Source organism: Chlorocebus sabaeus, chromosome 21, assembly GCF_047675955.1.
Source record: "Chlorocebus sabaeus isolate Y175 chromosome 21, mChlSab1.0.hap1, whole genome shotgun sequence".
In the NCBI taxonomy this organism is placed as follows: Eukaryota; Metazoa; Chordata; class Mammalia; order Primates; family Cercopithecidae; genus Chlorocebus; species Chlorocebus sabaeus.
In genome coordinates this window covers 14,556,481-14,573,060 of record NC_132924.1, presented here as the reverse complement: position 1 = coordinate 14,573,060, position 16,580 = coordinate 14,556,481, and the positions used below count along the sequence as shown (strand labels likewise).

The 16,580-nt window shown below is 49.9% G+C and overlaps 1 protein-coding gene across 19 annotated transcripts in view; it reads right to left on the bottom strand.

The window, feature by feature from the left end:
• TNS3 (tensin 3) overlaps positions 1–16,580 on the bottom strand; it is a 331,575-nt gene that overhangs the window by 102,326 nt on the left and 212,669 nt on the right. For all 19 annotated transcript variants that reach the window (XM_073008864.1, XM_073008875.1, XM_073008865.1 and 16 more), the window contains one exon: positions 15,476–15,580. In XM_073008864.1, the coding sequence (XP_072864965.1) occupies positions 15,476–15,580 (105 nt within the window). The remainder of the gene's footprint in view (positions 1–15,475; positions 15,581–16,580) is intronic.

Here is a 16,580-nt window from a genome sequence, read left to right as displayed (position 1 = left end):
CAATGAATGTTCATGTCTCCAAACTGTAGCTAACTGTATGCCTAGATATGGCCAGGGAGTCCCAGCCTCCTACAGGATGCAAATTTTAAAATCAGACCATTGCATCACAAAACTGTGCAAGAAAAGCAACAGCCAAGGTATCTTTATCCATTTCTAATAGAAAGAGGCAGCAGGATTAGTTATATGTTCAAAAGGAATGTTTCCTTTCATGTTGTTCTGGGTTGGGCTTGATTTGGGTGGGGTTGGGGTTTTTGTTTTGTTTTTCGGTGGCTGAGGGCGAATTTTCTTCATGTGGATGACAGCTTTGTAAACGGGCTGCCATAAGCCTTTGTGAATATATGGCAACGGGCACCCACTGGTCTTCAGATCTTGTTTATGTAGCTGGCGGCCACTGAGCAGGCAGGCTCAGAACGCTCTCATTTTCTACACGTTCCCTGCTAATGGGTCTTGATTACATGGAGCCTGTTCAGGCTGTTAGTATTAACTTCTCTTGAAACAAGGAGGTCTTTTGAAGCTTTGCTGATGTTTGGCCAGAGGCAGTTCTGTGGCTTAGAGTGTTTTGAAAGGCCCCAAGCCTTTTCACCCTGAAGGGCTGTAATTTTGTGCAGCAGGCTGGCCAGTCGACCCTTAGTATATGCGGTGGATTGGTTCCAAGACACCAGCACCCCCCAGTCCCCCACCACCCTCCGTGAGTATACCAAATCTGTACATACTCAAATCCTGCAGTCAGCCTCGAGGAACCTGAGTATAGGAAAAGTGGGCTTTCCATACACACAGGCTTCTCATCCTAAATAGACTGTACTTTCAATCTGTGTGTTGGCTGAAAACAATCTGCACATAAGCGGATTCACACAGTTCAATTATCGTTCAAGGGACCACTGTGTAGCTAATGAAGAAAAGACTTGTTGAGTTTCCCGAATATCTCTGAAAATAGCAAGTGGGACAGGAGGTTGGCAGTATGTTTAGTGCCACTCCTATTTGGGACTCCCTAAAGGCAGAAGAAAATTCCAGAATGGGAAACCAATTAGAAGGATGAGAAAAGACGTGGAAATTTCAAAAAGTAGTGGGAAAGATCAGAGGTATAAGACTATCCTAAGGCCAAAACACAGACAAGAATGTTCACAGGCAGCAGTATTCATACTAGACAAAAAGTGTTAAGAGCCCAAATGCGCACCAGCCGACAAATGAATAGGCAGAGTGTGATGTGCCCACACAGTGGCACACCACAGCCATGAAAGGATGGAGTGCGACAAGAATGAAGCTGGAACACTTAGGCTGAGTGAAAGAAGTGAATCACAGAAGACCGCTCACTGCACGACTCCATGGAGTGAGACGTCCGGAATAGGGAAACACAGAGAGAAGGAAAGTAGCTTCACGGTTGCCAGGGGCTGAGGAAAGGAGGAACTGGGAGTGACTGCTCATTGAGTACAGGGCTTCTTTTGGGGTGATGAAGATGTTCCAGAATTAGATAATGGCAACAGTTCCACAACCTTGTGAACGTACTAAAAACCAATGCCTTGTGTATTTTTAAATGATTAGAATGGTAAATTTATGTGCTGTGAATCTAATCTCAATACATTAAAAATAAGAATATTCTCAGGCTAGAAACCACATGGTAACAAGGGCATATTTAGCAACGGCAACCAGCCCAAGGCTCCCACGTGCACTCAGGTTTAACGCAAAGCGTCCGGGGACAGAGGCAGGCTCTGACCTCAGGTAGACAGGGGATTTCTGCAACAGAGTCTGGGGCATACAACATTCAAGGAGAGAGAAGATGCTCTCTTCTGTGCGCTAAACCAGCGCTGTGATCAGACCATCCTCTAGTGCAGGGTTCCAAGCCAAAAGAAAGCTGCCCACCTAGACAGATCAGGGTGTGGCTTCTGAGGAGGCCATTACCTGGACTGCAGGTCAGAAGCTGATGTGCAGGGCCTCCCGTGAAGTTCCTCCTCATGAGGAGAGACACATGAAAGTGACATCTAAATTCACATAGCTCCTGGTAGAAAGTTCTGATTTGAAAACATGACACCACCAACTTTCAACAAATGGAGGTCCCTCCAGCCCCTGACCCCCCTTTCTCCCCACTGTCTCCACCATTTGCTCCGTTCCGAACTTTCTTTCCAAGGACACGTCCTCCTGAGCTGACATCCCTACCTGTCCACTACACTGAGTCTGTGTGATCCCTTCTCCAATGTCAGTCCCCTCCCCACCCACCTGGGCAGACAGGCCCGTCCCAGGGGCTCTCTGGATGGGCAGCTGTGTGCCCAGAGGCCAGGAAGGGGCAGCCTGTGCCTCCTGCACTCCACTTCAGAACACTTTCACCCAAAACTCACTTCTCTCTGGAAACTGGTACCCCTGGCTACAGCGTTCTCCAGTCCTGTGGGCTGCCACTGCCCCTCACTTCCCAGCCCATCCCCCACACGTCCATACCTCCCTGGGTCTAGGCTCAAACACTCTCATCACAGGCATTTCTGTGGTTTCTCCTGGGAAACCATCAACATTTTATTGGGACCCTCGCCTTGACTCTTTGGACTTTAGAGAACTTTCTTTGGTTTCACTTCAGAATTTCTCATGACATACCCTCAACTTCCTCCAAACTTCGAAAGCCCTGAACTTTTCAGGAGTGGCAGCCAGGCCTCTCCTTTCTCTAGCAGCCTCTACAGCTCCCTGGCTCCTGCTCTTCTCTGTATGTATCCAGTCCTTCCCTCAGCACAGCGGAGTCGGGAGCCAATGTATGTTTAACTCCAGCACCAAATTTAAGACATCAAGGGCAACACAGATCCACGGTACTTCCTCTCCTGGCCCATCTAGACCCACAAGGCCTGCTGTCTCCCTCACCTGTGGCCCATGTCCATGCCTTTGCTGATGTGCATGCCTCTGAAATCAAAGAAGCTCTACCAGTGTGGCGTCCACACATTACTGAGCACTGCCCAGCCCAGCAACCACCTGTTTCCAGGGGAAGCTCCTCCAAGCTGTCCCAGCTTTCAAAACCTCCACTCCCCAGACTGTTGTCCACTCCCAGCAGACAACCTCGCCTGCCTTGCACAGGTCAAGTGATGCCACAGCCAGTGAACTCACTCCCAGTCGGCTCTCTACCCTTCTCTGCGTCCTGGCTCCTGCACCGGGCACCCTGCCTTGGACACACTCATGGTGTTCTCAGCCTCCTGCCTCTGTGAATCCAGTCCCTGCCTGCACTGAGCTCGGCACATCGGCAGAAGGAGATTCACAACCAGCGACCAAGTCCCCAGTCCTGGCTTCACCAACTAGCCCTCTGACCCCTCCGAGTGTGGTAAGGATTAAATACATCAATGCAAGCTGCATGCTCAGAAGGTTGTGTGGCTCATGAGCAGTACTCAGCAAGGGTGAGCTCTGATAACAACAACCATTAGCCATTCCAGCCCTGTCCGGGCCTCTGCACGGAGCTGTGCCATCCAATTCAGCTCTGTATCTGCAGCATCCAGCACTGCCCGTGCTCAGTGAGGCAGGGAGGGGATGGAGACTGCATCCTGGGTCCTACAGAGCCTGCCTGGCAAGTACACACGGCCTCTGGTTCTCTTTGATGAGCTTCCCAGAAGTTGACCACTCTGCCTTCACTCCCCAGGTGACCTACCCGAATCCTCGGATTTAGCGATTAACAAGAGAGCAATATCTTACGTGTACAGGAATAAAGAATGAACCCCCAATACTACGAGAAAGATGGTTTCCTCCCAGCCTCTGCCCACCCTCGGGAAAGCACCCAGAATGCCCATCACTCAGTGGCTCCCCTGCTGCTTTTCCTTCTGCCTCAACCTAGTCAGGGGCCCAGCAGCATCCCGGACTCACTGCTACGAGTTCAAGGGCAATGTACGGCTACAGCTGCCACCAAAGGACGGCTGCTGAGATCTTGGCATAATTCCCACCATCAATCAACACCAAATCTTGCTATTGCTCTAACAATTTGGCCTAATTTCAGTAAGAATATATCCCAGGTCACAAATTAGCTCACATTCACACTGACAAAAAAAAATACTATTGAATTTTCATAGTACAATTTTCCATAGACTGTCACCACCATGAATCCTAAATTAATTCAACTTTCCATGGTGAAGTCTGAAAGACCACGATGTCAGAGGGTGTATTTTCCTTGTTAAGAAATCATCACTATGCACTTGTAAAGAAACACTAAACACATCTCTGGCTCTTGGTATGTGGAAAAAAACTTCCTGGGGACAGTTGTACACTCCTCCTGGGCCCTATCAACTGGAGGGGGTCCCCCCACATCCACAACAGGCAGGACACACACAGGACACTTGCTGGGGACGCCCTCCTCCTGCCCACAGAAACCTGTTTTCTCAGCTCCTGGGGTCAATGACTTTCCCTGCACTTCGCGTCAGTCTCTTGGGTCCTAGGGATTTAAATCTGGGCTCCCAATTCCAGCCAGAGCAACTGTCACTGGGTGTCCACCCTCGACAGGCCTTGACTTTGGCCCCCTCTCTGTGACATGCTCTTATCACACCCCTGGCTCACACAGCAAAGTGGTCACCGTCTCCTACCCTGGTCCGTGGACCTCCATGCCAGGTCTCCCCAACGGAGAGCAAGGCTCTAGGTATGTGGCTGTGCTGAGGCAACAAGCCAGGCGGTCTCAGCTTTGCTCAGCCTGGCGTGCATCCCCGTCCAGCACAGTGTCCACAGGGGGAAAGGAGTACTGTGGAAACCAGCTTTCATCCACAAAGTAGGTCAGATTGCTCCTATCAGCAAGATCAACTGAGCAAGTCTGAAGATCCCTTAAAGCTTGCTTTTCTTACATAAAAGCACAAGCTGCCATTATATCAACCTTGTTTTTCAAGAAATAGGTGGATGTTTTACATAAAATATCCTCTGTATTCTGTGCTATGTTAAAAAATTTACGTGGGGAACACACCCACTAGTCTCTGACACCTATGCCTTCTACCTCCAATGCCCTGCGCCCCACGGCATCTTCGATAACAGTAACGGAATACAACAATGGCATCCCCTCTGTCCTTGGACCTACAGAGAGAATAAGAGACAATTTACATGCAACTGAATGCGTGTTTAACATCAAGTATCTTGTCTGTCAACATTTAAACACAATTTTAACTATCTAAAGTCCCAGAATTAACCGTATAGGGCCAGGGTGCCCAACTTTCAATAGCAGAACTTGATCTTCAAACAAATCTTTATGCAGAAACCAAACATGAAAAACAGAAAAAGATCAAGGTGGGACTGGGGCTGTGGAGGGTTCTGGCAGAAGTGGATGGAGAGAGGCTGGGGCTGCTCCTTAACAACCAACTTGGAATCCTGGAGCCACAGGCATGGAGTTTGAAAGCTGTTGACCCCAAGAGTGTTGTTACTCCTAAGGTCAATGCCGGTACCAAGAACATCGCCGTAAAAGGCAGGAGAATCATTTGCTTAAAGGAAGCATGCATGTGGATGGTGGTCTCCTAGCCCAGATGGCCGAACGGGGCCAGAGACGCAGGCCATGAGGGTGCACCTCCGTGTAAGGGTCCCTGTCCCCATAGGGACAAAGGATCCAAGTCAAAGAGATTGTCCCAGTTGCCCCTTTTGTATGAACACCTCTCTTTTCCCCTAAGTCATCCATAATCTTTCCCTCCCCTAGGAAGCCCTGGCAGCTGTCTTGCAGCACTTTCCAAAGAAAGGAGTCGATGAGACAGTCTTGCATGTGTAATCTAAAAGGCCTCCCCAGACATTCCTTTAAGCCTGAAAGAGAAGAGCCAGAGCACACACAAGTCCTATTCTTCCAGCCAAGGGCTGAGGAAGATGATGAGGATGACCCTGTGGGCCAGGCACACAGAAGGGTGTGCATGTGAGGAAGAGACTCTGCTTTTCTTCAGTCCCAGCCTCGTTCTCTCTCACATTTTGGTTCTGTTTACCAAATACTTAAAGTCAGCAGGTGCTCTCTTTCCCTAACTTGGCATGAGTGCAATTGCAGGCTCTTACAGAGAGGCAAAATGAAGTTGCAGCCCTGCCTCTTTCAGGCAATGGAGAGAAAGGTTCTGCCCAAGGAAGACACAGATGAAAACTCAGCAGGTTTGATCGAGTGCCATTCAGGCTCCCTACTCACACCAGGAGATGGGCAGAAGACCACATCTGGGAAGAGGGGCTTGACTGAGATGTGACTTGGAAAGGAGTGGCAGCAAGGGCCTTGTAAGAAGAATAAGGACCAAACCCTCACTACACCAGGGTCTGCACACACACTGCTGCTCACGCTGGGTGTGGGAAGCTTGGTGGCTCAGGGTCCCAGGGAGACTGTAGGGATGGAGCCCTCTTCCAGATTCACATCTCAGGGAATCCACCAGCAGAAGAATAGTCGCGGTTGTAGTCCCCATAGGTGGGAATTAGAGTCCAAAGATCTGCAGCTTTGGGGAAGGAATGCAGAGCAGGGCATGAATCATTGCATGCATGTTGGTTAAGTGGGCAGGGTCACCAAAGAGCAGTGGAGATACTGACCACAAATAGCAGAGGAAAGTGAAAAGAGATTAAGAAGCACAGCTCCACTGGACTCTAAGAAGACACAGTAGGCCGGGTGCGGTGGCTCGCACCTGTAATCCCAACACTTTGGGAGGCCCAGGTGGGCAGATCACCTCAGGTGAGGAGATCGAGACCAACCTGGCCAACATAGTGAAAACTCCACCTCTACTAAAAATAGAAAAATTAGCTGGGCATGGTGCAGGCACCTGTAGTCCCAGCTACTCGGGAGGCTGAAGCAGGGAGAACTGCTTGAACCCGGGAGGTGGAGGTTGCAGTGAGCCAAGATTGGGCCACTGCACTCCAGCCTGGGTGACAGAGTGAGACTTCCTCTCAAAGAAAGAAAAAAAAGGAGGAAGAGGAGGAGGAGGAGGAGGAGGAGGAGAAGAAGAAGACGACAACAACGACACAGTAACTGCAGTAATACAAACAAGCTGTCCACCTTTTAGACCCCTGTCTGCATGCACAGGACACCTCATCCAGTGGGATATTGGGTGTACCCTTCCTCCCAGGAAGCAGAGGAGGCCCAAGGTTTGTGTGCCCCTGGGGGTTGGAGGGCCCCTGAGGACCCAGGACGAATCCAGCCAACTCTCAGCACCTCTTTCACTGTCCCAGGGGGTGACAGTGCTTAACTCTTAAGGCCACTCTTGTGGGCTGACTTCTGCAAATTTGACAGGACAACATACAACTTGAGCCAATTCCTCTGATTCCTGTCAGATTCGAAAAGTAATGAGCACTTCATGAGATGGCGCCTCAGGACCTGGAACAACTCTTTTCACTGCCTCCAATGCCACCCTCACTCTTCTGATGGAGTGCATCAATTTTTTGAAAGTAACCCCCACACAACTTGATCCCGGTTGTAACAGAGGGTAGGCTTCTCACACTTCAGACAGGAGGAAGCCGGCGCCCCCAGGCCACTCTCTCAGGTGACACTCAGGAGGACTTGCTGTTTGGTCTGTGATCACGCCTGCAAGGAGGTCCTTTGGTGTTTGTGGGTTGGAGGCTTGCAGCCTCAATTCATAATCAAGAGATGCAGAGGGAGGAAATCTCAGGCTCAGAACAGGACTACACGCCCATCTGGCCCGTTTCTGTCTCCAACAACTTCAGTTGCCTGATGAGAGCTGCTTTTCACTGGAGCTATCTAAGCAAGCAATGCTTAGAAAAGCCTGGTTTCGGGGCAAGACCTAAAGGAATATTCTTCTGCCTGGTGGAGAGTCAAGTCTCACAGGGTGGCTGAACACCATGCAAAGCGCCCTGGAGCAGCTCTGGATATTGGGGGGCAGCACCCCATCTGGCCAACAAGAACCCAGGCTGCAGACACAAGGCACTGTGTGTACCTAAGCACTCAGCAAAGAGCAGAGCCAGGACTGAAGGATCTGTAGGTGCCATCGGCCCCCTCCTCCACTAAGTTGTCAAAGCTTACTTCACTTTTCCAAATCTTAAAACCCAACAGTGTCTGGGGAGGAAAGTTTTAAAATCCATTTTCAAAGTGGCAACACGTGAATGGTCTCAGCCTGATCTGGCACTTCCCGGCCAGCTCTGCACACTGCGGCCAGCGCTTCCTGAGCCAACACGTCCTCATGGTAGCCCGTTCCTGGAACTCGGAACAGCTTTCTGAGAACACGGTATGGCCACTTCAGAACTGTCTTACTGCGAAGGTTGCAGACAAATGTGAATCTCCTCAGTCTGCTCCCTCTAGCAGCCCCATGGGAGCCCCAAAGCCTGGACTCTGGAAATGTTCATCAAGGTATCCACTTAAAGTGGCAAAGCCCAGGCCTGGCAATGCCATGGCCCTCATCATGCACACTCTTGGACTGGTAAGCGTTTGAGCTGCACTCAAAAAGTCGTAGGTCAAGGCAAGAAACCAAGGACAAGAGTGACGGAGCCGGCCTTCATGTCCAACCCTCAGCCATTCTTGAAGCTTCCCTGCTGCTCAACCCTTCCTCTAAATCTGTGGTAGAGTCTTACTCATCTGTCTCCTAAATACCTGAAAGCCCCTACTCTCCTTCACCAGAGCCACCCACACCCAAGTCCAGGCCTCCGTCAGTTCTTAGCTGGGGAGACCAGAAGCCCATTCTCTACCCTCCTTCCTCTCCAGACTCTGCCTCCCCCAGGGCGTCCTCCAGTCCCTTTGTTATCTTTCTGTATCCTCCAGTCATGTGGCTCCTGGGATCCTCACTGTCACCCAGCAAAGGAGCCAGGCTCAGGAAAGGAAGCTGAGGTTCCCCGATCTCACGATCCATCACACATAGCACCTGTTACTTCCTCCTGCACACCAGCCAGGCGGAATACACTTCCACCTCGTGAATATGTCCTGCTCACCTATGCCCCACGCCCAGGGCTAGGCATACTCTGTCTGCATTCCCTACCTGCAAGGGCCGTCCTCTTCATGAAATCTCCCTGGATTGCACAGGCAAAGTAGTTGATTCTCTTCAATTCTTTCCTAATTCCTGGTATACTCCAATTATGGTACACTGTGCACCCTGTGGCAACAACTGATGTATATCTGTGTCTTCCCAATTAAAGAGTCTGCTCTGTTTCTTCCTGCACCCACCCCAGCATCAGAACCATGGCAATTCCCAAGAAAATATGAGATGCATGAATATGACAAATGGTGTGTACGATAACAAAAATCTCAGAGTTGGAGGGAGGTATCTTTAGAGTCATCCAATTAAAACAGGCCACTTTACAGACTGGGAAAGTGAAAGAGAATGTGGTTTATGAGAACAAGTATCCCGATGGGGAGTGTGGCCACTGACACGGATGCTCCAGAGACGTCCAGCGAGGAAAATGAGATGTTCTCCATGGGGCTCAGCAACATGGGGGTCCAGGGCTTTGCAGAGCCTCCCTGAAGAGTGCTGTGGGGAGAATCCTGTCTGGAAGGGCTGAAGCCCAGTGGTAGGGAGAAAAAGGAAGTGAGGGCATTTTTCATCTCTCTGAGCCATGGAGAGGAGGGAGTAATGGGATCTGTCTACACACTGCATTCTTGGTGGTGACATTACAAATCCAGGGACACATATGCTGCTGTGGGCATTCCCTTAGACCATCAGAGCAAGTCTGATCCTGAATGGGCAGGTGCATCCTACTAGAGTAAGAAATCCCCCCACCCACAGCCCTCTTGTGTGATGAGGAGGTGGGGCACCTGGTGAGACTCAGCCCAGTCTCACTGAGTCTCAAAGAGGAAAGTCAAGGGTATGAGCCCTGTCCTGCACGGTCTCGAGCACAGGACACACTCTGAGCCACAGCTGCCATCGCTGACAGTGTACAACGCCAGAAGGCTGCCAGGGTCCCTGGCCGGTTCCTAGCTTTTGATTTCTCTTTGGATCTGCTCTCTTTATCTCTAAAATGGGCTCACAGGCTCTCTCGAGGATTAAGATACCATAGTGAGGCTTCCGGCAGGCTGCCACACTGTGTACCGCGAGACATTCTTCCCCCTCCTCGGGGACAGCAACCACCCCAGGGAACGCTGACATGACCACCATCCCCCACGGCCACCACCTGCCAGGACCACAGACCCACGGGGAGACCAGGACCACGTGCTCTTCTCTGTGCTGAAGACAGGGCATTTGTAATCGTTTGCCCACATTGGAAAGGATTCAAGGCCGGCTCCTTTCTGAGCATGGAAGCAGAATGTGTGCTCACACATCAAAGCAGGCACTCCCCTAACGCAGGCCCAGACTGAAGGCAGCTGCGGAGGGCTCCATTCCAGGACAGCAACCACTTCTAGAGAAAAATGTGGCTTAAGTCAACATTTTTTGGGTTTTTTAACCAGGCAAGGGCGGGGATAGAAAAGGCAGAGGCGGGAGTGGAAAAGAGAGTGCTGCAATACATCATTTTCCCAGCTAAAGGAGAATGTTTCAGAGGCTGCCAAACCTTAACTCCTCAAAGCATTGGACAGCTTGGAAGACTAAAGTGGGAATGCAGCTGGGACTCCGCCTTCCACCCGCCAGGCGGTGTCCAGTCCAGGGACCTGAGCCAGGCACTGCTGACCGCAGGGAAGAGCGAAGCCTGCCTGGAGTAAGAGCTCACCAAAGCAGCAGACCGGCCTCTACACCAAAGAGGGGCTGAGGAGGGCTGCAGAGTGGAAAAGAGGAGGGAAATTCAGCAAGGATGAGTTTTCTATCCAAAGGTGACTACTCTTTCTGGGGAACACCTTCTCAAAAGGACCCAAGCCTGGGGATTCTGCAGAGCTTTGGTGGCAGAGGTGGTGGTGGCAGCCACATGTCTCACAGGGAGAACTTGGAAACCCTGCGGAGTACAGCAATAAGATCAAATGCACTTGGGAAGCCCCTCTAAGGGAATCCAGCGTGCTCAGTGAGAAGGACACAGGAAGAAAAGTTTAAAGATGTGCACAGATGCTCAAGGAGGTGGGTTAAGTGAAAAACTCAGGCTATAAAACAATGCACAGGCTGATCTTATTAAGAGAAATGACATGGTACTTAGAAATCATGCCGAAAATACACCAGTGACGAGTGCTTCATCTCTAGATGGTAGGATAGGGGTAATTATTCCTTCTTTCTTTTTGATAATTTACATCTTCAAAAAAATATTGATACAAGCTTAAATGTATGTATAATAAAGAAAGAGAAGCATTAAACTCACTCCATTGAATCAGGTACCCCAGACACGCCAGACAGCACGTGGGGATGGAGGGGAATCAGGAGGAGAGGATGCAGATCTGAGGAAAGGCTCTGTGCTTGTCTATAACTCAGGAGCTAGAATTCTCAGGAATGCTCAGGCAGTGGTTCAAGGGAAGGTTGCTGAGATCCAGTTTTGGGAGAGGACTCAGATTCTGTGTGGTGGGTTCTGGGCTAAGCATCTGGATAACACTCCTGAGCTCACTCTGAGTCCTCCCCTGTCCCTCCACCTCCCTGGGGGTGCTCATGGGCTTCAGATATCATTGAGGCTGCAAGGGATGAACCAGGCGCTGGGAGGAGGCTGCACTCTCATCCACTACATCCATGAGGAGTCTGAGCATGACTCAGCCCATAAAGGGGGTCTCTGCTGTTTTATGAAGCCAGGAAGCCCTCAGAGAACATGAACCCCAGAATCCCTTCCACTCCTCTTCTGTAACTGATCCTCTTGGTGTCTGCTGGGCAGACATAGCCACTGTCTCATGACAATGAGCACTGACTCCAAGCTCTCAGCTGCTGACCCCTTAGGGAGCCAACAGAAGCATCTGTGTCCCTGAAGTGGGCACCTGTCACTGTCCGGGCTCCATACCCATCTCGTCTTCCTCGGGGATGACGCTTGCATTTTCCCCTGGGAAACTGGCCTTCTTCCCTCCATGCGTACAGCCTGGGTGTGATGCTCTGCCCACCCAGCCCTAGCTCAGCCCACAACCCAAGCAATGCCATGCAGTGTCTGTTTTCCAGGAGTATGAACATAAGCAGAGCGATGCGGGGCTAAGCGCTGGAGCCTGTTATCCTAGTGCTGGTCCCTGTAAAGGGTCCCTGGGGGTGACCGCCCAGACCACAGAACAGCTTTCAGTGGCACTGTCCCTTCCAAAACCTCCACCAGCTGGATGGCTCTGCTTTTGACTCCATAAGTTCTTCCATGGCCTCCCAAAAAATTCCTTTATTCCTCCAAAATTTCCTGAAGTTGATTTAAAGATCATTTATCAGTGGAAAAAAAAAACTGACACAATTCCCAGGGTTCACAGCAGTGCCCACCTTTTGGATACTCAGGGGACAAGCACCAGGGACCCTGAAAAATGTGCAACAGAAGTAGCAGCAGCAACAGAACAAGTGAGCAGGGCTAGCCCTGGCCCAGGAAAACCCGTGAGACAGCCAGGTAGGATGATTTTCATACAACATGCTTCATTCTTCAACAGCCCCTTAAGTACCCTGTTTCCTTGGAGCAAGGTCAGTCCGTGGAAAAGCAAAGATTTAAAGTGTAGAAGCATGAACTTTCGGACCCACTCCACTTACTGCACAGGAAAGCCGTGAATCTGGCTGCAAAGTGCACCTGGCTGCCTTGGCGCCCTATCTGACTCCTCGCCCACCTGTCTGGGAACCACTGTCTCCCAGGTGTCCTCCCCACTCTGCCCTGTTCTTTCTCAGTTTCTTTCCAGGATTCCTGTGCACCCACTCCCAATTGGCTCCATCCTTTGCATGGCAATGCCAGACCTTCTCTACTCGCCCCTAGACCCAACTCTCGGCGACAGAGTCCCAAGTGGATGCCCAGACCATCACCTGCATGGCTCCAGCACCTCCAACCACACAGTCCACAGCAGTCTCCCACTGTTCACACCACTAGCTCAGAAGATGCTGAATGAAAAATACACCAATGGGAGTTGTGATTTGTCACGTCAGGGCCTTAGATATTTAAAGTTCAAATTGCTTCTCTAATCATTCATTCAAGAAACACACATTGAGTATCTGCTACAGACTGAATATTTGTGTCCCCTAAGATTCATATGACAAAACTTAATCCCCAGTGTGATGGTATTAGGAGGCAGGACCTCTGGACGGTGCTCAGAGCATGAGGATGGAGCCTCCATAAGTGGGACTGATGCTCTCAGAAAGAAGGCCCCAAGGAGCTCCTTCTCCTCACCACCACGTGGAAACACAAGAAGGCAGGAGTCGGCAACCAGATGACAGCCCTCACCAGAATCCGCCAGGCTGGCTGCCTGATCTTGGACTTCCCAGCTTCTCAAAGTAGGAGACATACATATTTGTTGTTTAAGACACCCAGGTTATGGTCATCTGTTAAGGCAGCGTAAATGGGCTGAGAGGGCCTCGAAGTAAAGAAGTATCTCCCTCTGCATCTTCAGGAGATTCTGCGGTGGTTGAGAGTGTTTAAGACTGAATTCTGTCTATTTCACCCAGTGATAACGGCAAGTCCTCCACAACGTAACGTAAGGATCTATACACACACGCTCACATACATACTTCCACAGATTCTCTGTAAAGTTTCATGTAACCCCTAAAGGGGGGTGAACACTCAACTGATTTTCTGTCTATATGTTTTCTACATAAATCAACGTGGGTCCTTCATCACCTGTGAGTGACGTGGCCACAAGCACCCAGCTTTCAGTTCCCTGGTTGTGACATGGGAAGGATAAAGCCTGCCCCGCAGGCAGGTCACAGGCTCAGCTGGCAGCCAGTTTGGGGACAAGAGCGGGACACTCATGGAGGGGCTGAGCACAGAGCTGCCCTCCAGAGCACGCTCCTCACAGGAGTTGGGGCTCCTCCACACTGTCCACTGGACTTCACTGCTCCCCGCTTGCAGCATCGGCACAGAGACCACCCACCGGTGTTTTAGAACCCCTGCCCCCCTCATGGTCAATAACCCTCCAGGCTCACCCCTCCCTCGGCAAGCAAGGAACCTCCCAGCATCACGAGAATGTCCTTTTCACAACTTGCTTCCTGGTCTCCAGGAGACTCGGCACAGCCGCTGATTCATCGCCTCACAACAGAGCCCTGCTCGCTGGCTCCCATGCAGCAAGGGACCTCTCTAGTCAAATCCACTCGCCTCAGCCTGGAATTTAGGATGCTGAGTCAGCTGTCCTCAGAGTCCCCACCCAGCTCTCCAAATTAGCCCCTTTCCCCATCTCGCCTTGCACTGATTATTTACACACTTCACCAACCACCGCTTTACCCTTCTCTCCTCCAATGGAAAACGTCACCGTGTGATGGACAGAATATAGCTACGCAGATGCGAAGACACGTAACTGGAAAAAGGGCTCTGTGATCAAAAGTTTGATAACTGTTGTTTGATAAATCTCACGGCTTTAAGATTCCAGTGTGCACTGTGATCTTTTGAGAGACAATGTATCATTTTCCAAGAGTTTTCAGCTGCATTTCTTTTAATGTGCTGGTTATCTGGAAGGACTGATGTGCTGAGTAATTCACACCAGCAAAGAACACTCTGTTTACTTTAGAGGCCAGAGCCAGGCTCTCCCTGTCCACAACAACTTGCCCACTAGCCCCAGATTTCATCTGTGTTTTAATGCCCTTACCATCAATACTCCATCTGTGGGTCTCCACCTCTGGTACAGGTGTATTTTGGGTTGCAACAATTCCTTGAGTTGAAATTCCATCCCACAAGGCCTATGAAGGAGCAAGCTTCTCCCCAGAAGAACAGAGAGGAGCCGTGTGCTGCCCTGGGACACACAATTGGTGTCCTTTCTCACTGACCACAGACACCACCTTCCTGGAGTCATGGGAAGCTCCGCAACCCACAAAGATGGGGCGCTACCGCAGTTCTTTCCACAACACTTGCTTTTAGCTATTTCACATCTGGATGTAACTAATCTGACAAAAAGTGTTTTAATTTCTTTCCCAAACCAAATCTGATTCTCAGTCAGTGGTTGAAAAAGACAAGAGATCAGCATGACGTGCCAGGAAAAGCCTCAATTCCCCTTCTTTGAAATCAGCCTCCAGTTGTGTCCTGCGGAGATTCCAGCACACAGCTGCCTCTTCCTTCCTTTCCTCCTTCACGCTTCTAGCTGTGACCCAATGTGCATATTCCACAAGTGAACATAGGACATGTTTGGATGAGATTGTCTCGTGAAAACGAGATTTAAATGATACAGTCATAAATCAGGAACACTAGACCAACAAGCAAACAGAAATTAAAACAAGATGTCTGTTGCATGTGGGGCCGTACAACAGTAGCTATTTTGGCTGTGGTCAGCGCTTGGCATCCCCACATGCAAAGAGGAAGGGAGGGGAAGAAGGGGGAACGGTCCCTGGCATTATACATACACACAAGTTCAGGCCAAGGAGCTCCTGGATATAACTTCACTGACAGCTCATCCACCCGTTACAGCTTCACAAAAAGCCCTGACCCAAACTCACCATGCCTTATTCTCATGAAGACCCTCAAAACTCACAACTGTGTCACATAAAGGTGTGATTCTGGATCTCTGAGAAAAGAGAGGGATTTTCCTCTTCTGAGCGGACTGCAAAATACTTCAGATCTTTGAGTGGGCTGTCTTCCCTGTGCCCTTCTCCTCCATAACTGCACACAAGATGACCACACGCACCTTCTCCGTCTGCGCTGAGGTTCTCGTACGAGTCCCAGCGTATCAGTGGGTCTGCCGTGTTGTAGTCCACAATCACGCCGTGGTCGTTGTACAAGTGTTCGGACCCTGCACAGGGCACAGGCAGCAACATTAGTCCTAGTGAAACCCATCACGTCCGTCCACCTGACTCCACCACAGGGGCAGGTGAGCAGCCTGACTAGAGCAGGAGAGAGAAGCTTCTCCATTCTCCACCCTCCCGCCAGGAGCCACGACACTAATCAGAGAACGTGGAGGGTTTTCCACAAATAGAACCATAGTTAAAACCACTAGGGGGAAGGGGGAAGTCAGCACTGATCTTTCGTCCACTGTGTACCAGGCTTGGACACGTCTGCAAAACAGGAGTCTTCAGACCACCTCACTGATGAGGACACACAGGCCCGGTAAGCTGTCTCTGAGCCTCAGAGCCCACAGATTTGAATCCAGGCTCCAGGCTCCTAGATCCACACTCCTCCCTTCAAGTCTTTCTAAGAATACCAAGGGGATTTTTAACACACAAGCCATGTATTTAAAGGTTTTTGCCTAAATCGTTGACAATGAACACAGAAAAAGCATGAATATTTCCACAGCTATTAAAAAGGGAAACAAAACTCCCATGCATGCGGATCTTGGTGATGGATCTGGACAATTCACCTTGATGATAAAGGGACTGGTTTCTTTTGAAATATATTTTTTAGGGAAAAAATTTGTTTTGCATATAATACTGGCAGCCTACTATACTTCTAATTCTCTTTTTAAAATGCTGGTTACTTTGGGGACAATGAGGAAATCATGATGGAAATTTAAAAATTCCTTGAAACGAATGATAATAGTGACACAAGTTACCAAAACCTCTGGGATACAGCGAAGCCAGTGCTAAGAGGAAAGTTTATAGCATTAAATGCCTACATCAAAAAGTCTGAAAGATCACATATTGATAACCTAATGTCAAGCTTCAAGGAACTAGAGAAGCAAGAATAAATGAAACTCAAAGCTAGTAGAAGAAAATAAAAAAACAAAAATCAGTGCAGAACTAAATGAAATTGAAACAAAATACAAAAGATCAATGAAACAAAAAGCTGGTTTTTTG